We start from the raw sequence: 24,703 nt of genomic DNA, 5'->3' as shown, positions 1-24,703 counted from the left end.
ACTCCACAGTCCTCCTTCTGTGCAAAATGTATTTAAAATATTTGAAGCTAATGTTAGGCTTCAGCCGTACAATGAGTCAAATCAAGTCAAAATCTTTAAAAGCTACTGTTACTATCTTTCCACTGCAGCTGAACAGGAAAACACTGTCTGTCAAGACACACTAAAAAAGACTAACTGTGGAAGAGATCCACTTTCTTTGACTGACTCAGATGGATGAAGCCTCATTCAGTTGAACTTTAAAATACATTTTTGCTCAAAAAACGAGGATTTTGTCCTCCATCACTTACATTATAAGTGCATTTAGGATCTCTTAAAGGTCAGTATGAACAGGAGGAGGAACAGCCAGCAAAACATGTTTCAGTGTTAATATGGGCACCTGACTGTTGTTTTAAGACTGACTTGGAAAATTATGAACCTATCTTTTAATTTTCCTGCCATTGAAACGATAGACTGGCAAAACCTGATCCATATAAATATAGTATTGACTGTAGTCGGCGCTTTAAGAACGAGTACTTTCACCACTACATGTTGTCAAACCGCGAACATTAAAGCATTTCCGAGCGGATCAAACTTAAATATAAGTTAGAAAATGGCTCGTGTGTCATACGTTACAGTGCTTGAGAAGTGTCCGATAATGGACGCGGCTCCCACTTCATGACATCACTGGAGTGACAGGGCAGCCGTGTGGGGGGAGGAGGGGGGAGGAGGATCTCTTCCCCATAACTTTACTTTGCCCTTTGCGGGAGATGAGATTGAGCCTCCGCGAACCCGCTGAGAGACTACCAGGGACGGGGGAGGAAACTCTTGCGAGCACGCTGAAATCTGCTGAATTCAGGATTATCTGCGGGTCATGGACGGTTTTGTCTAGAGGAGTTTTTTGCGGATTCCCGGTTTGTGCCCCTGCCTGCTGCAGAGCGGACCGCGCAGTGCGACTCCAGGCGGCTCTGAAGGAAACCATATCTGGTCAAAGTATTCGTTGCTGTCACCCAGCGGGACTGTCCGGCTATAAATAGCGCTGGAGGAGGTACGGAAATAAATGCAAAAATTATACTGCACGCTGTAAAACAGTCAAATTAGTGAAGAACGCATATCTAGGTTAAGACAATGTCCAGCACAACTCTTACAGTTTCCATGTGGTCAGTGAGAATAAAGGGCACTTCTTTAGGAAAACTGGGGAATAGTTTTTAATTCCGTGGTAAAAGTTTCCTTCTTGTTTGGGAATATTTTTTAATAGTTTTAATAGATGTTGTAGGTTTCCCTCTTAAAGTCACTAAAACTTCTCAGATAGGGTTTTTTTATGATACTGTCTTGTAGCTTGTTGGGGGCCCTCGGCAGTGCAATGTGTGATATATTCTACTCTGGTTCATTTGATACCAGTGATGCTGTTGGGGGATGCATAATAATTTTATTCAAATCCACATGTTTTACTGCTTTTGTACGAACTAATGAGCATAATAGTTCTATATACTTGTGGTAAGTTGGGGCCCCTGACCTCAAGTTTGTCACCTTTTGGTATTCTTGTTTAAATGTAAGAATTAAGAATCACCATCTTGCATAATCAGGATTACAGTCAGCAAGTGCTGTGAGATGCTGACATGTTGGTTGTCAGGTCTTCTGTGACCTACATACATCACTGTAGAGTTAATGGAGCCATATAACCTTTGTTGCTCAGGAGGTTACGGTTTTCCTCTCAGTTTTGTTTATCCCTGCATGCTCTGTTGTTCACTGTGGTAGACCTGAGAGAAAAAACAGCATCCTTTGTGATTTTCCTACAGGAGCTTGCATGTGCTGATCTAATTAACTTTGTGTTGCACAGTTCTTCCCTATTTAAAACATGCACAGACATTTACAAGTCTGTTCTTCATCTTTTGGGTCAGTAATGTATCTTAGTAGCAAACTACACTAAAACAACACTCAGATTAGCAAAGTGACACAGGTGTGCATGACATTTTGACCTCTGCAGAATGCACAGATGGCCTGACCTCAGGTCCAAGGCAGCAAGTGAGCTTGGCTCCTCATTATACAAATCATGATATATGACTCCATACTGGTCCCCAAAGTGGAGATGGAGACACAGCAGTGATGGTTTAGTGTCCTCATTAAATTTTAGCATAGACAGAATGTCTAAAAATGATTCTGTGATCATGGTTTCCATGACTTTATTGTTATGTCAGCTTTACTTACAGCTATAAAATACATTTAACAACTTAAAGGGAAACTTCAACCAGCATTGTATCATTACAGTGTGGGTAGTACATGCAAATGAACAATGTTTAACCTCCATCCATGTTACCTGCACCCAGAGCTCCCCGCTCGTTTGCAGAAAAAAGTCGTGCATCACGTCACGTTTCACATCATCTGGTGGACTTTGGAGATCTGCATTACACTACAAACTAAGTTTCCTTGTTTTCTGTAGTGGTGCCTTCAAGGACGGCCAAATGTGGGTCTCCCAAAACACTCCACCTACCTTGTTACACCAGAGATAGGGAAAAGCAGACACTAAAATATCATACTACTAAATACTTCAAAATATCAGTATATTTGGAAGAAAACTAGTTTCATGATATGAGGATGAATATCGCGCTGTTGAATCAGATACAACAGAGTGTGGACTGGAGGAGAAAGTGACCACTAGAGATAAGCAACAGCCGCAGCCTGATACACAAACTTCAGCTGCTGAGTTTCTTCATGAAGAACACAAACACAAACAACTTGCTTTACAATATAACGTCGGAGCAGAGACGTGGCGCCGCTGTTATGCGCACAATGCATTCTGGTTGTTGTAGGATTTCCCCTTAAAAGTGGGAAATCTGCTGCCTTTTTCTCAGTTTTCTCTAGTCATAGGGCACAAATTTCAAAGATATTTCACATCTCTACTACATATGTGACCTAGTTTTAAGAAATCATCATATTCACAGTGGTGAATTTTCCCTTTAATGTACTTTAATAATCTAATTTGATAAGAATCTATGCGTTATTTCAGTGCTAAACATAAAGCTTAATAAACACTCACTACTGTCACAGCAGAAAACACACACTTACTATCCTTTAGTTTATTAGCTTATCTGTGCTACATGCATCATGACAGTTGTCTCTCAGCTGCTTTCTGCTGGGCTATTTCAGAGATGTGTACAATTCAAAGAACTGTAACCATGCAAAAATGTTTTAGGAAGACAGCAAACAAATGTCACAATAAAACTCTAATACCACAGAAGATAAATAGTATAAAGTATTATGAAGTCTGTTAATGCACCTTTTAGTGACACAAACTTATCCCTGTAGCAATATTGGTATTTTTTGTTCCCAGGAGATAATTGATTCTTAAACAGATCTACCTTCAAACCTTCAGTTAGCATTAGGACATTTAAAGTATTTTGGAGTCAAATTTGCCAATTGCGTTCTTCATTGCCATTAAAAAAAAAAAAGGATGTGGAGTTTGTGGCATTAATTATGTTTTTATTCACAACTCTGTGAAGTATAGTGTCAGGCCACCTCATGCTCCTGTGTTTGAGTTTAGAGACGACTGTAACATAATGTTCATACTGCACTTACACGTAATTTACAGTGAGGGTCATGTTTTTAATGACGGTGTAAACTGTTAGAAGACATTTAACAGGAAGTAGTCAGCTAAAGCATCTACGAGTCCAGAGCTGGGGTCCCATCGCCTGCTCTGTTTTATGTGCTGATTTATTTGCTGTAAAGAGTTTTTGGCCACTCTGAGAGCGTGTGTGAGCTTTACAGAGATTTATGTGTATTTCACAGGCGAAAAACTCCCAGCTCCTCCAGGGTTTATGTTTAAAATAAAACCAAAAGATTTACAATTTGAAGAAATTTGCTGTTAAAGCATATTAGTATAACACTTTGCTCTGCAGGAGTAGCTGAATTGTGTGATTCTGGGGCAAAGATGCAAGCCCACTTGCCAGTTTACATCAGTTTTAAGGTTTTACACAGATCTGAGTTGATTAATGATCTTGTATCAGTGCTGCTATTCTCAGAGGCTTGAGGTCTAGAGGCCAAGGATCAAGTCTAGTGTTTTAGGACTTTAAAGGATACTCTCAAGCTCAGTTAATCTCTAGCTTTCTTTCCTTTCCTGCCCACTGAATGTCCTATAATAAAGCAGAAGCTTGTAGAAATGTTGTAAACAGAGCAGCAGGTCTGTTTGATATCATCAGAGAAGGTCAGCCTCTTCCAGCAGACTTGCAACGTTATTTGGAGTTCAGCCCAGTTCTTCATCTTTGGCTTTGGAAACTTGTCTTGTCATGGAGCTTAGAGAAAGCAGAACAAAACAATGGCACGCTTGAGGCACCTTTTAGGAGGTTGGCCAAAAGACACTTGCTGACATACTTCAAAGGAAAAGTTTTGCACTCACATTTTGTGCCCCTTGAATGCAGCTTTTTCCGCACGTTGGTTGGTTTTTGAGCTATATCTCAACATTTTTCTGCCTAGTTTGACCTCATTCTCATCCTTATATGCAGGCTCATTAAGTTTATTATTAGTCTTGTCATGTGGACGTCTAACGGCAACACATTTCAAACTCTGACCCCTAGTTTTAAGGAACCGGGGCTCGTAGACGGCAGTTATGCTGAACATTTGGTGTTGTGACCCACAAATGCTCTGCTGCAGCTCATCCATCATCAGTCATCTGGTCCCACAGCCAAGACCCCGGCCTGCCATGTAGAGAATTTGAGAGAGGAAAAAGATCTCCAATCCATCATCACTGCCTGTTGAGAAAGAAACCAAGAGAGACAAGATTTTTGGTTTATCCAGAGTTAATTTTTAGACTTTTTGGCAGAGTACTTTGAGAAGAAATGCAGAACTACATTTTTTACACAGTTTCATGGCAGAAATGGAGCGTTAGTTTAGACAGACAGAACATCAAGTGAAAAATTTTAGTGCTAACTGAAGACGTTGTTAGATACACAGAAAAGAAAGGGAAAGTTTCTATGAAGCACCTGTAACAAGTTACACCTCTGTAGACTGTGGCTGAACTAAGGTGAACATGTTTATATTTTTTATGTCAGTAGCCCATCCAATATTATTCTGTCGTTGGTAGCAACTGGTTTTTACAACACAGAATTAAACAGCAATTAAAGAATTAAAGGAATAGCATTTTGGGAAATAAGCCTATTTGCTTTCTCGACAAGAGTTAGATAAGAAGATCGATACCACTCTCATATATTTCCACTGAGGCTACAGCTAGCTGCCAATTAGCTTAGCTTAGCACAAAGACTCAAAGGTAACGAAATCTGCCTACTAGCACCTTTTTAGCTCACTTGATAACATGTTATACCTTGTTTGTTTAATCCGTACAAAAAAAAACAACCTAAAAACAACAATTTGCTGTTTTACAGGGAGTTATGTACTGGACTATTTGTTGGCTGGGAGCAGTTGCCAGGCAACCAGCGGATATCCCAGGAAGTTACTGTTTGCAGCCAAGAAATAGTCCGCCACATAACCCTGGTAGGCGGACTGTGTTAACTTTAGACAGTGCAAGGCTAGCTGTTTCCCCCTGGTTCCAGTCTTCATGATAAGCTTAGCTAAGCTATATATATATGAGAATGGTATCAATCCTCTCATCTAACTCACCACCAGAACGCAAATGAGGATTGAAACTTAAAAAAAAATATATATATATATAAAAAAAATCCAGCTAACAAATGTAAATTGACACAAGTTGCCTTATCAGGAAACTTGGCACTTGAAATGAATCTTCTACCAGCAGGCCGAATGCTTCCACATGCAATATGAATAGTAGAGGAATGTGAAATGGAATGAATCCTCTTCAGTGCATCTTCATCTGCAGAACATCATCTGGTCCGTAAAGGTTACATTCTTACTCGAGCATTTCAGACATGTCAGTTCAATGAGGCACTATCAAAAACATTTTATGACATGATACAAAAATGTTCAAACCAAAGATTTTATTTCCCCAGACTTCTGTAGCTGCTATCCTGTCAGTCGCTCAATGAAGGAATAGAGAGGGAAGAACAAGAAGAAAAAGGAAAACAAGCAGATCTATAATAAAAATTCTTTTTCTCCAAAGATGACTTACTCCTTTCTAATTTTGAAAGCTATTAATCACTTCACTCTGTACTTCTGCCTCTTCCAGGTCTCTCTCTTTGCCAGGAGCGCTACGGGCACTTGGCTGCCTTTGCTGTTATTTTACTCCTGAGCTGGAGGTCATTGAGGTGAGTACAGTCTGTTTTTTTTTTTTTTTTTACAGCAAGGGGCAACATCAAAATCAATGACCATATGTCATATCTGCCTTAAAGTAATGCCAAAGCATGTGTCATGGGTTGACTTTTTGGCATTTGACTGTCAAAGTCAGCTTTGCTTTGATCTAATCCTTCAAACAATAAACACTGATAATTTAGATTTCTGCTTCCATCTACAGATATCTTTTTTTCTTTTTTTTTAATCACAGGCTCCTGATCTTACGTCTTGTTTTTCTCGTTTGGAGGGGTCACTGAGGTGAGGGAACTGTTTTAATGCCTCTCAGATCACATGTGTGTGTTTATGCAGTATAACCTTACTTTGGCAGCACTGACCCTACTGCTGAATCATCTCACTAAATCCAAACCTTACACAGAGAATGCAAGATAAGAGATCATGATGATAGAAGTAAAAAGTCTGGCTCAATTTGTAATTTTATCACCTCAAGCAATTTGGAAGTACAAAAAATGCGTGACGGATGAAAGATTAGTGTAGTGACATACTGTGAAAGCAAACTCTCATTGCCAGAAATCTGAAGCTAGCTTGCTGAAATATACGGTTTAAATCCAAAAGTTGATTACCAAAAATCCAAAAATCATTTCTTACCTAAAGCACATGCGTCAGTATTACTGATATTTAATGTCCTGTTATCTTCTATAACAGAAAAATCCAACCAAGCGCTTCAATTTTGTGTCTATTTGTAAGAGTTTGTCATTTTTTTTGTCCCCAGGTGTGCTGTCCATCATGTCTGTGATGAGGAAGGAGATGGAGAAGTACAGGGACATAGATGAGGACGAGCTGCTGAAAAAACTCTCAGAGGAAGAGCTGCAGCGATTAGAAGATGAATTAGAGGAGCTGGATCCTGATGTAAGTTTATAATATACAGTCCATAAGGAGGAGTTTCTGTCAGTATGTTGGTGTCAGTGGAGTGTTATGGGCTTATGCCGGCTAAATAGAACACCCTGCCATAATATACTATACTACAGCCCCCTGTGTTTTCATTCGAATGGCCGTTTAGCTTAGTAATTTCTGTCTTTAGCCAGAGTGCAAAACATTTGAATGCTCTAATGGTTTCCACAGTATTAGTACGGTGGAATGCTGATGAGGTACAGTATTGCCAAAACCAGCTAATAGACCTACAATCAGTAAAGCTAGTGTTACAGCACATGGAGACCGTTAGACTTGGTTGTTTGGATACTCATGTTACGATCAAAATGCAGTTGAAGTGTGCAGTGTATGCAATAACATTTCTAGGGAAAGATTTCTCCAAATGATAGAGGTTTTACCGGAGGTTGTGAGATAAGTGTTGTTTTTTTTCTCACAAAAACCTGGAATTTAAAGGGGATGTATCATGTATAGTTCCAGGTCTTTATTTTATTCTGGAGCTCTACTGGAATATCTTTGTGTATTATTTATCTTATACTGGTCCTTCATGCAGCCTCTCAGTTCAGCCTCTGTTTGAAACAGGCAGTTTTAGCTCCTGTCTCTTTAAGGCCCGCCTCCTGATGAGCCCACTCTGTTCTGATTGGCCAGATTCCACTTCCGACAGCTACATAAACAAACAGTAGTAATAGAATTTCACTTATTTTTCTCTTTCTTTACTCAAAATGGAAACCTCTCAAATATATCTGTACATGTTCGAACCTGAATTCGTAATAGGCGAGCGGACAACGTGAACAACCTTAGCAACAAAGACTATAGAACAGACGGCCGTTTGGGTTCATGTACAAACAATCTGATGTCATTATGAGGAGGAAGCAGAGGTAACTTTGCAAACGAAGCCTTCAAAGCAGGCTGAAACTTGGGCTTTTGACTTGCAGGGAGCATTTTTACATACGTTCACCTCAAGTTTTGGAACTTTGACCATGTTTAAAATAGATAAATTACATTATAACAGTATAAAAATAACAGAAAATCACTAAAGACATGATATGTCCCCTTCAATATGTTTACAGAAAAACAAACAAACTGCAGGACTCCTAAACGTCTTGATAATCTATGAAAGTACTGTAAGAAAATCACCTTAGAGGACAGTGATACTGTAAATCTCCATGGTTACTTCATGAATTTACTTAGTCTGTGCACTAAAGTAAAATTAAATTGGTGAAAATAACTTTAATGTGACTGAATTGGTCCTATCATGCTACAGTTTAAACGCCATCTTCCTTATCATTTACAGTATTTCTCTTGTATTAAGTGCAGTCTACGGGACTCGATGTATCATATTGTTAGTCATTGTGCTGTAGTAGGCACAGTGCATCAGTTATACTCGTGTTTAGTTTCAGTTGTTTCTTTATATGTTTATTCCTGTGTTTGATGCATCCATCACCAGCTTCTGGCGTCAGTGATGTATCTTGGGTGGAGGTGGTGACAGCAGCTGTAATAGCTTTCTGACGAATGTCTTAACTGCTCATAAAGTGACTGGATTTCCCCTCAATGCCAAGGGGATGACTGGAAGGGTATTATGTGCTGGGCCCTTTGTGTGTGTGTGTGTGTTTGTGTGATATGGTGACTAATGTCAGCACTGAGTGACCTGAGGGACTCCATGATGTAAACAGAAGAAACAGCAAGAGGCAGTGTGTGTGTGTGTGCTTACCATGTTTGTGCCTGTTTATGAGGGTAACCTGTTACCCAACCGTAAAGTGCTGAATTAGTTAAGGAAACACAGTAACCTTCCCAGCAAGGCTGCGCACATCAGTTCCAGTAAGTCACAGAGAAAGCCTCATAATGTCTGACAGAAAAACAACATGTCCACCAGCTGTTCTCTGATTCAAGAGAGATAAGTCATCAATCTGGGGAACATTTTGTGTTTTTTGAGTTCATACAGCTTCACCGTCATATATTTACACACTGTAACTTGAACTGGTTCATATTGTTTACTTCTTCTGAGATACCACAGTCACATCTATGGCTGAAATTTATACAGTATCTCCTGTTGTAACATCCTTTTTAATCTGGAAATATGTTGAATTATGGACACAACCACTGAGGCTGTACTAGTGATTTTGCATGTTTTTACCCTTTTTCACACAAATCACAAATACTTTACATGACTGGTACCAGTTTTCAAATCACGAAAAGTTCATCCTCAATTGAGTTTTTTCATTTTTCACTCAACCATGCTGCACTAATCAATGTTTATATATTAACAAGGGGTCACATGACTATGTGTAATGTGAAACAGGTCATTTGTAAAGATAAATTCACAGAGAATTGACCTGACTCTGCAGTTCCTCTCAGCTCTACGGAGCATTTTAGCATCTTAGGGCTCATTGTTTACGGCTCCGCAACTCTACCGTTTTTGTTCACTCTCACCGCTCTCGTCATAGTTTTTTGTAGACATAGCAGGTGGCTGTTTTAAGGCAAAAACGCTCTGATAAACCCACTATACGCTGAATAGAAACAGTCAGCAAATAGCTAGTGAACTTACTGGAGCATTTAGCTGCTAAGGAGTCAGATATTTTCGTCAGGGAGTGGTGAAAATCAAGATAGAGCTAAAACAAGAGTGATTAGATTTATTCGTCAGGTAACCAGAAACACAACTCCAGCTGAATGCTACTGTTGCTCCGTATCTGTTGGCTGTATATATAAGCAACTTTATAAGGTGATATGTGAATGTTGTGTCAACAGCTTGTTTCTGCTGCCCCCAAGTGGCCAAAAACAGCTAGTGCAGGTTTAAAATGAAAATGTCCATTTTTACTCATTTATTACTTAGAAGTTAGCCCCTGCATCTCATTCTTGTGTCCATAGAGATATGTATAGTACATGTGCATAATACATACAGTATGTGCTCTTAGATACATGCTGTGGCAGCTGAGAGGAAGAATGGGAGATACCAAATGAGGTAGAGGAGTGGGATGACAAGCAAAAGTAAAGAGGGAAGTTAGAGAAGACAGGAGCGAAAGCCAAAGTTTCATACTGTTAAAAATAACAAAGTGTAAGAGGTGTGTTATCTACAGCTGATATAACTGTTAGACATAAAAAGCTCGGCAGTGATGGTGAGATATACTCCCAGCTTTCCTATAAATACTACTGTTGATCACGTGAACATTTATGAACCACTACTGGAAAAGCTGTGTGAGAGACGGAGAGAGATTATTTTTTTTATGTCCGAAGATATTCAATGTAAATTCGGTCCGACTGTGTAAACAGTTTGGTATATTTATGAAAGTTGTCACTACTTTGATAATCTTATACTTTGGAAGCATTAAATGAGAGGGGCGGAAGGCAGGTGAATAATAGAGGAAAGAGAGAAAGTGAGTGAGACAGAAAGGAGAGAGAGGCTCCTAAAGTGCTGAGAGGACAGATTAGATATGAAGCTATAAGTAGCACTTCTAAGAGCTTGGTTTTGAATGTTGCTTTAGGTTGAAAATAACATGGTGAGCAGCAAAGCTCTGGGAGATTTCTTGGTCCTGTGTTGTGCTGGAGTAGAGATAGGGGCTGATGTGGGAGTTATATTAACCAGAGCAAAGATACCAACATCGCTATATCTCTTCCACATTTGCATTAATACTAACTATGCACTGTTGATGCATTATTTCTGTCATTGCCCAATAAGAACAAGGGTGTCTCTTAAGAGTCACCTTTCCTCCAACATTAATACCAGGACAAATTAAACCTGATTCAGTAGTGCAAGGTTCTATCAGGAAGAAGGAGGTGGGACAAGCTGGAAGAAGACTATGAGTCTACAGCTATGCTAGCAGCTCTGTGAGGCTGCATTTAGGCACAGCAGTTTTGAGCTAAATGCTAATGTCAGCATCCTTACATGCTCACAACTCACAATGCTAACATGCTGATGTTTAGCAGGTATAATGTTGACTCATCATCCTAGTTTAGCATGCTAGCAGGCTTTGTGATTAATTTTTAGATATTTTGGTTGTAAACCAAAGTGTTGGACAAATGATAGTTTTGACCTGCTGGTGGCACTAAATGAAAAGTCAGAGGATCACCAAAGTCGGTATGCGTCATCCTGTGGAGACTGTCTGTCTGTACAAAATTTCATCCATCCAATGATTCTAGAAATATTTCAAACTGGACCAAAGTGGTAAATAGACCAAAGCTGAGCAACGCTGGCTAAAACAAAACAAGAAAACACAGCAATCCACAGCACATAACGGAGGTATCAAGGTTTAAAATTATGGGTTATTTCTCCAATACGCAGTGCCAATCTTTTAAATTATGTAAATTCCTGTATTGTGTAGAATGCATTGTTGCCAGCTGGGATGCGGCAGAAGGACCAGACCAAGAAAGCTCCAACAGGAACGTTTCAGAGGGACAACCTGCTGGCTCATCTGGAGAAACAGGCCAAAGAACATCCTGACAGAGAAGACTTGGTGCCCTTCACTGGGGAGAAGAGAGGTAAGAACCAGAGCTTCCAGTAAAGTATTACTGTAAGTAATTAGATGGAAAGTTGGCTCTTGCTGGTTGAAAACACAGATTTGTATCAAATAAACAGATAACAAGAACATCAGAGGTCAACACTATTCTTTCTTTTAATATTCAAGATAACTGAGTTATCTGAGATTTGAGTTGAACAGAGGATTGAATCTCCAATTTTGTAGATGTTATGGGAAAAAAATCTGCAAACATATAGAGACATATAGAAACATATAGAAAATTGTGTCTGTGTAAATAAGCCACAAACACGGGAGAAGATTCAAATTACTTCTCAAATTAATCTCAGCATAAACACAGCCACACACCTAAAACATGGCGTCTCATGATGCCCTATAATTTAGAGGCCTGCATCGTAAACCTCAGGTATCCATGAGTTGGAGGATTTTTATTATTTCCTACAGGGTGGTTTGTTCCACAAGACCACCCTTGGGAGGCCTGTCAGCTCACTAGCACCAGTTGAGTGAGGACACAGAGGTGTGTGATGGATGGTGAGAGATACCAGACATGTCTATGTGAAACTCTAGAAGGTCTCCCTGTTGTCACTTTCGTCATAGTCTTCTGTGCTGGTGTTATTGCCTCTCCTCCCTCCCAATGAGCAAGGCATCTAACTTCCAGTTCTTGGTGTGGAACACCCAGTTAGCTGCAAACTGGACCATGTGAGCAGAGCGGACTCTCTGTTCTCTGTTCAAAGCTTTCTGTCATCACTCCACTGGCAGCCAGTCTGTGTTTTCTATTTGTTGCTCGCCCTCCACTCTCTCAGACAAAGTCCACTCCAGCGTTCTCCATTGTAGGGCATGAAACAGGTTCACTTTCACTTGTCAGACACACATCTGAGCCTTCACAGTCAATCAGTCATAGTGATGGCAGGAAGCCTGTAGCCAGGTTTGATGTGAAGGTGGTTCCCAACCTTTTTTTAGACCACGGCACCCCTTGAAAGGAAATTTTTTGTCATGGCACCCCAAGCCACCCAACATAATATAACCGGTTTTAACAGTTTCATACAACAGTATAGTATAATATAATATATTATGATATAATATCAGGCTATATTTGATCAATATGAAGTTAAATAATATAGGCTCATTCTCAGTCACTCAGAATAAAAGCCAACAGATGCTGTGCAGATTTACAAATAAATGGTTATAATTAATAATTAAAGTTAGCTTATAATGAAGATGTAGTCTTCAAGACAAAAAATAAATAAACAAGGTCTGACTCCACTGACAGGACGTCTCTTGTCTTGTTTTATACCAGCGATGATCAGAGAGCCACATAACACAAATGAATGAATGAATTTGGGAACGTTTAACACCACAGTGAATGCATAGTCAATGACAGATATCCGTCTGTTAAGCAGCAGTTTTGTCAGTCGGCTCAGATTCGTTTTTTTTTTACTGCTGAGCTCCTGCAAAACTCCTGAGTCAGAAAGCATATTGTGTTACTATGACAACCAGCAACAGTGAGTTGTCATGTCAGCTGCGACTACCTGCATATTAAACAGTTTTTAATACAGTGATTTTGATATGTATTGCTTATTTATTCTGTTTTGATATGTTCGAAAATGTGACATAAAACAGCTTTTTATTACGATTTTTTTAATGTAATGAAACATTATTAAAATGCACAATAGATGAACAATGATTAATCTCTGTATGTAGTGAAGTAGAAAGTATAATATTGCCCTCTGAAATCTAGTGGAGTGGAAGTATAAAGTAGCATCACATGGAAATACTCAAATACAGCACGTAAGTTAATGTACTTAGTTACTTTCCACCACTGGCCCTACACACCCATTACCCTCCCATTACCCTCCCACACAGGTGTTTTCACTCTTCTGGCTGTTTAGACCTTCTCTCTGGACTCTGTAGGTGTACAGATGAGGGATGATTAACATAAGAAGGTCTAATTATGTAAGTGAAGACACCTATGTGAGGGCCTTTAATTCACAAATTCCAAAGTAACACCAAGTATCCTCAGCGAATACATTGCAATTTATGCAAAACGTTAGACCTCGGTTTACTTCAGTGCTAGTAGGAGTTAGTTGTCATGGTGATAGTACTTGTTCTGTATTTTTGTATATTAAATATATCTTCATATCATTTTTTATAGGGAAAGCCTTTGTGCCTAAAAAGATGGTGGACCCTATTATGGAGAATGTGACTCTAGAGCCGGAGCTAGAAGAAGCGCTGGCTAGTGCTACTGATGCTGAACTCTGTGATATTGCAGGTATAGTAACACACATCTCACAGTCACATGCACTGTATGCATAATACTTATTGTCTTCAGATTGTTTCAGTTTTCACCAACAATATACTGATTTTTTTTGTAAAGCTGTAGATCAGTTTAAACTGCTTTTTACCTGGATTTTATGTTCCCTCACATCAGATTTCACTGATATCTTTTCATCTCATTTTGAACTAATCAATATATTTTAAAACGCAGATTAACTTGTTTTCTGAAACTAAACAGAAAAAAAAATCAGGCACACTCACTCACACATCCTGGAGAGATTAGCCTTCATCCTCATCCTCTGCAGACGCTCTCCTCTCACTAATCAGTTTAAACACCATCACCAGCCCTTGTTAGTCATCTTTTCCTCAATCTAACTCTTCTCCATTTCCTCTAGTGCTCCTTCCATCTTCCCTCCACCCTTCCCTTCCATCCCTCCATCTCCTCCTCCACCTCCTGCATCTCTGCTGGATCCCTCTGTCTGTTAACTGAACACCACCCGGGGTATCTGTAGACTGCACACAGTGTTTGCATGGAACAATTCTGGTCTTTTGTCATGTTCGTGTTGTTGTCTCGTGTTATAAACAGACATTTAGCAAAAACCGTGCAGCTTGACTCGCAGTCAGATTGTTGGATGTCTGTAACTGTTGATACGTTACACGGGAATTTTCATCAATTCGGTTAAATGCATGCAAAATGTCACTACTGTGGCAAAATATTTGCTGCATGTCCAAACTGTGTCCGAGCTGTGTGAGAAAAAAAATGATTGCTCAGTTAATTGAATAAGAACCTTTCCATCTGTTGCTGAAAACATATTAGAGCTGCAACTGTTAGTTTAGAGTAGTAGATTAATCAATTAATCACTCGCCAGGAAATTAATCAGCAACTATTTTAATAATCAAGTAATCGTTTTAATCTTTTTTTTTAAAGCAGAACTGTGAAATATTTGCTATTTGCAGCCTCTGAAATGTGAGAATTTTAAGCCTTTCTGTGTCAAACTGAATATATTTGAGCTTTGAATTTGAAGACATCACTGTGACCTCTGAGAAATAATGATGTTGTGTATTTTTTAACATTTCGATTAATGTTAAACGATTAATCAAGTAATCGAGAAAATAATCGACAGATTAATCGATAATGAAAAGAATCATTAGTTGCAGCCCTAAAAGATATATTATAAAGATTATTCAAGATGCTGTTGAGAGATTTTATTGACCTTTGACCTTTGCCAACATTTTTTTTTCTTAAAATATAAAAGAATCACAAATATTTTTGAATGATGTATGAATAGCTTTACTTTATTAAATGAAACTTGTTTAATTAACTTGTTTAATCTCCCAATAATGCAGAATCAGGCTTATTACAGTAAATTGTGTTGACAGCAAAAAACCCTATCTACTTAGGTATTTTCTTTTATTTCGCATTTAGTGTTAACCTTTGTACCCACATCACTCTACTACCTGCGTTATCATGGCAGAAATGTATTGTCAAACACCGTTGCTGCTTCTAGAAGTTTGAAAACGAGGCATATTTTAGAAGCACGAGTCCCCGCTGTTGTTGAAGGTAACATATCTCCCCTTCTTCACTTGAGAGCAGCTTGGTAGCCTGTGTTCCCGTACTGTTTATGTCTTTGCAAACACAGTTTATTCTCATGCTCTCGGTCTCTCTGACAACTAGACGAGGTGATAATACTCTGTAAATCGCTGCTTTTATAGCGAGTACAAAGAGTAACTGCTCAGTCAAAAAAACATATTTCAGATTTACCGCTGCAAGGACATAAGGGATTTTTAAGTCACTGATGGGTTGGATTCCAATACCTTCACATCCTTTTATAGTGATGATATAGCATCATCCAAAATACGGCTCAGCTGTGCTCAGCCATCTGAAACGGAGCTCGACTTGCTTGTGATTCTGTCTTTGTCCCGTCTGTATTAGCATGGTGGTCCACCGAACGGCTGAAACAAGACATATGTATAATTTTTCATTTGTATTTGACTGTGTGTGTGATTCTTGTTTCTCTTTGCTTTCATTTCAATGTCCATCTTTTTCTTTCCTCCTCTGACCCGCCGTTCATTCCCTCCGTTCTTTCCATCTTCATTTTGTCCTCTCGCTGTCTTCCAGCCATCCTGGGTATGCACACCCTGATGAGCAACCAGCAGTACTATGAAGCTTTGGCCAGCAGTACCATAGTCAACAAGCAAGGCCTCAACAGTACGTAAAACACACACACACACACACACACACACACTAAAACTTCTGTTTGAGTTGTGATTTAGAGAAATAACACACAAAGCTACAGTACATTTGTTCCAGGAATTTACAAAAAAATAAGTAACAGGATCCTGAAATACAGCAGATCACTCAACCAGTTTTAAGAAAATATCACCTCATTCTAGAAAAATGTTGAAGCGAGTTGGATCAGAGTCAAGTGAAATGATCTCATGTTGGCAGAATGTTGGTTTATTTTACCAAAGATAATCTGTCTTTTTTTTTTTTCTTTCCATGCACACACAAACACAGCTACACACGTTAAAACTGAACCCTCAGTAAGTAAATAACTCTGGTTACTTTATCCTATAGATTCTCTTCCAGCTCTGTAGCGACAGACACTGAACACCTGCTGAAACTGTTTTGTTTTCAGTACTGATATACAGGACAGTGTGTAAAAAAAAGTGTTTAGACAAGGAGCTAAAGTTAATCTTTTTTTCTGTCATTGTTTGAGCCTTGTTGTGCTGGAAGACGATAAAGACTTATAAGCCAACAGGGAGTGCTTTGGCTTGTCCTTCATCACATACAGCATTAAATACTGCAAATTTGTTAATTCAACAGAAGGAATTTAGTTTCCCAATATTGATGTTTATCACATTTCTCACCATAGACATAAATTATGTGTACTGACCCAAAAGTTTGACCAAGCTGACTTTATTGTCAGATAATTTTAAGTTATGAGATACTGTAACTTTAAGTTACAGTATCTCAGACAGACAACCCCATTTGTTATCTGACATGAAACACACATTTATTTCTCCAGTGAGCCTGAAGCACTGTGTGTTTGTGTGTTTTTCAGATCTTCTACTACCAAAGTACCGTATCTTGTTCTGTTTTATCTTCATTTCACTACATATATGACTACAAAATAAATGTAAAGGGACCTGAAACTTGTAATTTCTGTAATCCAAGTAATCATAGTAAACTGCATACTATACATACTGTATGCAGATTAATTCAAAGGTCTGTGCTGCATTCACTGTGATGAATTACCTATTATATGTGAGCATGTGAGTCCTTGATAAAAGTTTTTTATTTTCATAAACAAATAAAAACCTGTATTAGATTATATGCATAGTTTTAAAAATATAATGATTTAGTGATTTAGATGTTTTCTCTTCAGTTAAAGGATGACATGCTTCTCTGGAGATTGAGAAAGTGCACTTTTGAACTGTCAGAGCCCTCTAACCTAGAGCAATATTCATCATGATCATTGACTGTGGGAAAATATTGTACATCCATTAATACTATAAACTGCTTGCTTTGTTTGGCAGATGTGTTAGCAGTCAAATCAACTATTCAGATAATACTGTTACAGTGTTTTATGAAGCAGATTTTGAATTTGGCAGTCTTAAACTCTATCAATAAATGTGTCAATTGGGGAAAAGACTACACATGTTTTAATGATTGTTGTTCCCACAGTAGGATTTATCTGATTAGATTAAATGTACATATGAGCATGTGCTCTGTTAATGTATGGTAGGTGTGATCCAGTGCACCCAGTATAAACCAGTCCCTGATGAGGAGCCCAACTCCACTGACGTAGAGGACACTCTGATGAGAGTGAAGAGGAACGACCCCGACCTGGTGGAGGTCAACCTCAACAACATCAGGGTAAGAGCGCGTGTGTGTTTGTGTGTTCATGAGGATAAAAACAAAGGTTACACAGTTAGTGCTCACTAACTTCACCATTGTTGACGCGGTCAGCCTGTTTTACAGCAAAGTTCTGTATTTAATCATTAAACATTTATTCCTTAATTCATCCATCATGTCTTTTAACACGTCTAATTCAATTTTTAGACAAATTTGAAGAAGCTGTTTTTTACTATTACTTTTATTATCCAATTGTTTTTGTAGATTTTGTTATATCATTGTTGTCAGCAACCACTGTTCAGCATAAGTGACACAAGCTCTTTTTAACTGTTATAAGCAAAATCTTCTCGAATGAAAACACAAAAAACCTGAAGCAATCTTCAAATTGCGTTAAAGGCCAAAACACAAGACGTTTACTGAGCTGAAATGTTTTGATGATGTTTTCCTACACGCAGAATATCCCCATCCCGACTCTAAAGGCGTACGCTGAGGCTCTGATGAAGAACACTGTGGTGGAGAGGTTCAGTATCGTAGGAACCAGAAGCAACGACCCCGTAGCATTCGTAAGTCACACGTCAGGAGGAGTTCATACTAAAATACACAGAATCCTTATTACCTTGTTTTTTGTGGATCTGGATCAGGTAAATTAAAATGTATAGTTTTATTAACGAGTGGCTCTTTTCAGACATGGACCATGTTTCATAAATGTATTTGGTAGTTTAACATATCGGTTTTATGTCCCTTTTTACACAAAAACTCTATGGTCTGACTAGGACAGAGCCAGTATTATTTTCATAACCTTTCCAGCACAAGAGATCAAACATAGATTAATTCTTGACCTTTTAATCAGTAAGTTTGACAAAATTTAAACCCAGGGTTTATTTTTTACATTTTTATGAACTTTCAGTCACTTAACATTGAGCTGAGATTACTTGAGATTATTCATCACATATTTTTATCAAGATATGCAGCAAAGTTTATTTGATAATGAATTTGAAATATCTTATTAAGAAATGTGCATCAGTGACTCTCACAGAGAAACTTTATGGTGTTGCTCACTTTGGCAACCAGCAGTAGTATTTTGCTGCAAATGGCTGCAAAGCAATGAGCGAATTCAACATACAGTAAGTGTTTTTTTTTTTTTCCTCAGGCCCTGGCAGAGATGCTGAAGGTGAACACAACGCTGAAGAGTCTGAATGTCGAGTCCAACTTCATCACAGGCACTGGAATCCTGGCCCTCATAGAGTCACTGCAGAATAACACCACACTACAGGAGCTCAAGATAGACAATCAGGTACCAACTCACACACCATAAAACACTTTCAAACATACATCATTAATTGCTTTCTGACTTTGGATAGAGTACACACATAGACTCTCTGATCTCGTGTGTGTGTGTGTGTGTGTGTGTGTGTGTGTGTGTCAGGTTGTGTACACTGGCCATCTCTGCCACTTCAGTCTAATGCTCCCAGATTGCATTGTGATGTGTCATACTGCGTGGTTGTACATGCGTGACTCACTGCTTAGTCATTGGTTCAACTTCCTCTCATCCTTCTTGCCCCCTTTTCTTTTTCCTGACTTCCTTCACCCTCCGGCTTGACCGCCTGACTAATTATTTGATTATAACCTGACAATCAAACAGCATTTGAATCCCTGCTACTTCATTCTCATGCCACAGCAATCACCAATATATCCGTAGTGGCTCTGTTATTCAGTTTGTAGGGAGGAAAAGAAAGTATCTCCAGCTTCTTCCTCTCCTCCTCATCTCCTCTGTCTTCGTTTCTCCATCCTTCCTTTCCTCTTAACGCTCATATCGCTTTCACACACCAAACCCACTTCTTCTCTCCGCGTCTTCTCGTCTCCAGAGCCAGCCGTTAGGCAACAAGGTGGAGATGGAGATAGCCAGCATGCTGGAGAAAAACACCACGCTGTTGAAGTTTGGCTACCATTTCACCCAGCAGGGCCCACGCCTCCGAGGCTCCAACGCCATGATGAACAACAACGACCTTGGTGGGCTACACACACACACACACACACACACACACACACACATATCCACATGTATTTTAGCAAAGATACAGCTTTGAGTCACAGACATGTTTTTTTATATCTGTTCTGAGAAACTTAATCGGGAACATGACAAAAGTTCACGATAACATTTCAAGTGCATACTGTATTGGATGACTGTCACAATTCTTCAGTCGATTATGTAACTCGTACACAGTAGTATTGCATTTGGCGGTGTTAGTAGTTATGTGCGTCAGCGCTGACACTTTAATCTTCACTATATCTTCTTGCGTTCTACTTTTAATCAGACTCAAATAGAAGAATCGGTGATATCATGAGCCGGTAACTCAGTAGTACGGCCAGAAAGCTCCAGCCAATCAAAACACTGCCTTCCTAAGTCATGACATCAGCACCAAGAAAAGAGTGCGTGCATGAGAGAGGACTCAATAGTGCTGGTGGAAGAAATGTTTCTTTCTATGCACCAATTATTTTGATGAATTAATTTCATTTGAAACTTTCATTTGTTTCTAACACAACCAAATACAGCAAAACCACAAAAACACCATCAAGTTACCGTAAAATCGACTCCTCTCACTATAAACGAAACCTTACAGGCTTCATAAAGTTAACATTTGTTAATATTGTTAGTTAATATTTCAGGGCTGTGTAATTGCCTCACACTGAAAAGTTTTATTGTTCGTACTTGCAGCTTGACGGACTTAGTTAAGAGATAAAAAGAGAGGTGGTCAGTGAATGTTACATCTTTTAAGGAGATCTGAGATCAAGTTGCAACAAACAACTTTAGCAGTGCGCTGGTCTCATGTCAGATAATGTCAGTGCTTTTTTTGTTTGTCTTAAACAAAGTTCCATTTTAATTTTTAAGTTGTTTAAATGTTTGAATCAATGTCATTTTGGAGGATTAAAGATTAGGGTTACAGAATTATGTCTACATCTGGGTTTGGATTATGGATATTGTTTCTAATGATTTTATAGTCTTGTATTATGCTCCAAACCACCACTTGAAGTTTAGTATACACATCATAATCCTGTCATAACGTTTTCCTCCCCTGTCGTCTTCAAGCTCGAGTTGTAAGATCAGAGTCTGACGGCTCCTTCACCCTCACTCTGTCTGTTCCTGAGCTGGAGAGGGCCTTCGGGAAAAAGTTCAAGTGCAAGACTAAGTAAAAAAAACAAAAAAAAAACAAACGAACAACTGAAACACAAACACAGCACTGTTTGACCGCTCAGCCTTGCCTTTCTGCTGCCAACATCTCCTGATTCTTTTCCAGACCACCGGAGCCGCTGCCACCTCCTGTCATCTTCCTCTGAGAGTTTCTGTTGCTTCTCCACAGCACCTTTCATCACTTTCCTTTCTTCTCTTTCTCCTCTAGTTGTCTCTGGTGTTCAAAGGCAACTGCCAGTGCCTCCTAAATGCAGCTGTTGTTGCTCTTCAACCCCAACTATACTCAGAGTATACTGTATTGTTGCCACATGTTCTTAACATATAAGAGTGTTAAGAACCTCTGCCTGAAAAGGAAACATACTGGACTATGCTGAAGTCTTGAATATCCAGAAACGAGGATACAGGAATATCCACTATTTAAAAAAATCTGTGAGCAGTCAACTTATGCTCAACATAAGTAAAATAATGAAAGTAAACTTGACTAAGAAATTGCACAGGTATGAACTTCCCTTGAGCAAGACAGTGAATCAGTATCTCACTGGACAACAGCATCCACTTAATCACTTAATACCCTTTCTGTCTGATTGGATGGGATGAATCTGCTCCTTTTTGCTTGCAATAGCAATTTTCATCTTTGTCTGTCCTGTGAAGCTGCAGACACCTTCATGGTTTATCTCTGTTGTTTTCTCCAACACTCTCCCAACAGTAACCCTCTGTTGTATTATTCTATTCTTTGGCCACATTACCTTTCTTTCTCCTCGGCCTTTTTTTACTTGTCGGATCTTTCTTTTCTCCTGGTCTGGTGCTTTTGTTTTGTTTCTTTATTGCCTCTGCTGCATTATCTGGAGGAATTCTGCTTTCAACCTTCTTTCCTCTCCTTTCCTCTTTGAAACAGCATCTTAGCGTCTTGGCTGTTTTTTCTCCCCTCAAGGGGAATGTTTTGCAAAAAACACTCGCTTCTGCAGCCGTTTGAAGAGAAGTTATCATTTTGCTTTTTTTGAAACCTTTTCCCCTTTTTCAGTTTCCTCTCTTCCTGCTTCATGCAAAGCAAATAAGGCAGGCTAACTTTGCTCTGCTTTAGATGATGATGATAACAAGTTATAGTCGTAGGAGTAAAAGTTAAAGTCAAAACAAAAAAATCTCCCTCCCTCTCCTCCCTTCATCTCTCTTATCTTTTGTTTTTATTTCTCTTCTTCTCCTCCTCTCCATCTACAGTAAGAAAGAGAAGGCTTGAGGGAGGACCCATCTTCCCCAAGTGTCGGACGAATGTGTAGAAACCAGGGCTACCCTCAACCCTCCGTCCCCCCCAACCCTTCAAATCCCCACCATCTCTCCAAACCCCCCCCCCCCCCCGGTCTGGTAACCCTCTTCAGCCTCACGCCCTCCGACGGCCTATCCAGAAGACCTCACACATCGTCTCTGACATGCAACCATGCCAGACTCAATTGTCAGGGGTTTGGAGGAAATCTCTGAACTCTGTCTACTTCCTAGACTTTTTTTGAGTAGATGTTAAAGGATCAAACAGGATTAATCAGCAGTGTCCATATAAACTGGTGAGATTAGAACAAGTGTTTTTGTGCTCTGATGTTTGAAGGCTGGGACAACAAATGCTTCCTTAGTCATCCTGAATCCTTTAATATCTCCTTAACTGTCTAGAGTCCTTAATAAAAAGGGGCTGCAGGGCTGGTTTTGAAGGAGGGTTTCAGATCTGAGTAGCTAAAAGGGCCACTTTTGGCAATCCCTGTTTCTATTGTTGTGTTTGAATGAATTCTAATTATTATTATTATTATTGTGCTGTAAATGAGTTGTGCTGTCGTTACTGTCGTTCCCCAAATGTCGCTCCAAGGTGGACATACAAGGTATCTCCAACCAGTAAACACCAAAGCCAATATCCCATTTCAATTTGATAGATATTATATAAACCTATGAGGGATACCATAATGTTGGATTTTCACCCGGCTGTGAAAATCTGATGTTAAATGTTATTTTTGTTGGGTCTAAACAGTATTTTAGTAACTAACTGTCCTTTTAGATCATTCAAATTGTTCAGTAATATGTTGATAGATTTATAAACCTGGCTACTGTGAGACTTGTCACTATATATATATAGAATATATTTATTTGTGACAGACCTGGGAAAGAGTCACAAGCCATTCAAAGACTTCACATCACCTGGATTGATTTGCTGGATATTGTAATAATTTGTGTATAAATGTTGCTGTAAATGTAAATACACACTCTAATTACACTTAACACTGTTACAGTATCCAGCATTTACATCGCCTGTCTCTATGTGTGTTTGCATCTAAAACATCTAAAGTGAAGTGGATTGCCTGTACAGTACGAGTGCCTCTCCACTGTGGCCTGCAAACACCGTCCTGTTATATAGAATTTATTTTCTAGTCCGTAAGTCAGGCTGCAATCACCCAAAGAGTGTTTTAATGGACTTCTGTTACACTTTCAACCAGGTCTGGTTTGTTGATTGTTTGTGTTTTGTTTATTTTTATTTACTGGAGCTAAAATGTGTGGTTTAATATGAGAGGGTTGGTACTGTCGTCACGGATTATTACAGGTTCACATTAACCTCAATCCAGGTTTGGTGTATTTCAGTAACGGATGTTAGACACAGATTTAAAAAAAAACGCAGGAAACCTCGAATGTCTTTACAGCTTTTCAGATCATACCGATCCGTTTTATTTAAATGAAGCAAATGTTAACACTGTTTGCAGGTTTCAAAAAAATGCTTGTTAAACATGTTTAGCTGTGACGGGTCTTAAATCTACCACTGAACATCCGAGATGTGGTATTACACTTTGATCCTGAGCATTCAAATGTTCTTCTCATCGTAGGCAAAACATTATGTCTGTGAATACAACTTAAACGCTGTGCCACCAAACTGTTGCCATGTTTATGTCCTTTTTTACCAGCATCCAAACTATATGTTGGTAAGGAAAAACACTGCTGTGTATTTTTGCAGCATTTTAATGGGATTTCCTCTAAATTTAAGATTAACAGCACAATGAGATAGAGAAGAGTTAGCTGCTATGTAACCAGGAAGTAGAGCTAGATGTGTTTGTGCCTTAAAATAAAACAGCTCCAGTAAAAATCAAAGGAAATGGTCTGCACTCGTTACTTTTTAATGGCTCAAGAAGAAATGGGTCTGGATTTCCTGCTAAAAGAATAGATAAACTACCAGTTGCAGACTGAAACTGATCCTACTGTGCCGTCCATGTTTCCTTATCACCGCTTTATGCTGTGGATGTTGTTCATCAGATGGTAATTATGGATGTAAACATTTGTAAAACAATGAATACTTGAGTGCTAAAGGAAAAAGAGGACTCTGCCACTCAGCCTGTGTGTGTCAATTTCTGTCCGGTTCTGCCGTTTTCTGATTAGTTTTATTTTAGCGCTTGACTCTGTGTTTTGTTAGATAGTTTACTTTTTTTGGTTGAATTTTTTTGTTTATGAAATAAATGAAGCTTGAAAATAACATGTCCACAATGTCCTCCTGATTAGACTTTATTACATTTGGCTGGATTTGCAGAGTTTTCTCATATGTAGACAACAGTGGCGCTCTGTGGCTAAATGGAAGAACTACACCAAGTCAGTTCAGTTGAACTGTCTGTGTGTCCTTACACTGCCCTCTTCAGACTAACAACTGTGCTTCATTAGCTTTTATCCTCCATTGTTCAGATTCACTCCTCCCCTTCAGTTCTGTGTACAGATTTTATTAGACAGAAGTCTACTCACAATATTCTGTGTATTATTCTCAATGGAAAAAAAATGAGTTGTCAGCTGATTCACTGTGTGAAA

At 39.0% G+C, this 24,703-nt stretch overlaps 1 protein-coding gene across 2 annotated transcripts; it reads left to right on the top strand.

Moving 5' to 3' along the window:
• Positions 1 to 712: 712 nt before the first annotated feature.
• Positions 713 to 24,380, top strand: tmod1 (tropomodulin 1). Of its 2 annotated transcripts, XM_067582360.1 has the most exons (13): positions 713 to 1,024; positions 6,110 to 6,188; positions 6,425 to 6,471; positions 6,944 to 7,080; positions 11,415 to 11,571; positions 13,720 to 13,836; positions 15,961 to 16,050; positions 17,591 to 17,721; positions 18,156 to 18,263; positions 18,851 to 18,994; positions 19,566 to 19,710; positions 20,789 to 20,888; positions 22,106 to 24,380. In XM_067582360.1, the coding sequence occupies exons 4-13, from the start codon at positions 6,958 to 6,960 to the stop codon at positions 22,122 to 22,124; spliced, it is 1,134 nt and encodes a 377-aa protein (XP_067438461.1). In that variant the 5' UTR covers positions 713 to 1,024; positions 6,110 to 6,188; positions 6,425 to 6,471; positions 6,944 to 6,957; the 3' UTR covers positions 22,125 to 24,380. The 2 variants fall into 2 exon arrangements, with proteins under 2 accessions (XP_067438461.1, XP_067438468.1); XM_067582367.1 differs by lacking the exon at positions 20,789 to 20,888 and having other exon boundaries at positions 715 to 1,024.
• Positions 24,381 to 24,703: the final 323 nt, after the last annotated feature.

This window comes from Thunnus thynnus, chromosome 3, assembly GCF_963924715.1.
Source record: "Thunnus thynnus chromosome 3, fThuThy2.1, whole genome shotgun sequence".
NCBI lineage: Eukaryota > Metazoa > Chordata > Actinopteri > Scombriformes > Scombridae > Thunnus > Thunnus thynnus.
Note: the sequence above shows the minus strand (reverse complement) of the source record. Positions and strands in the feature narration are given on the sequence as shown.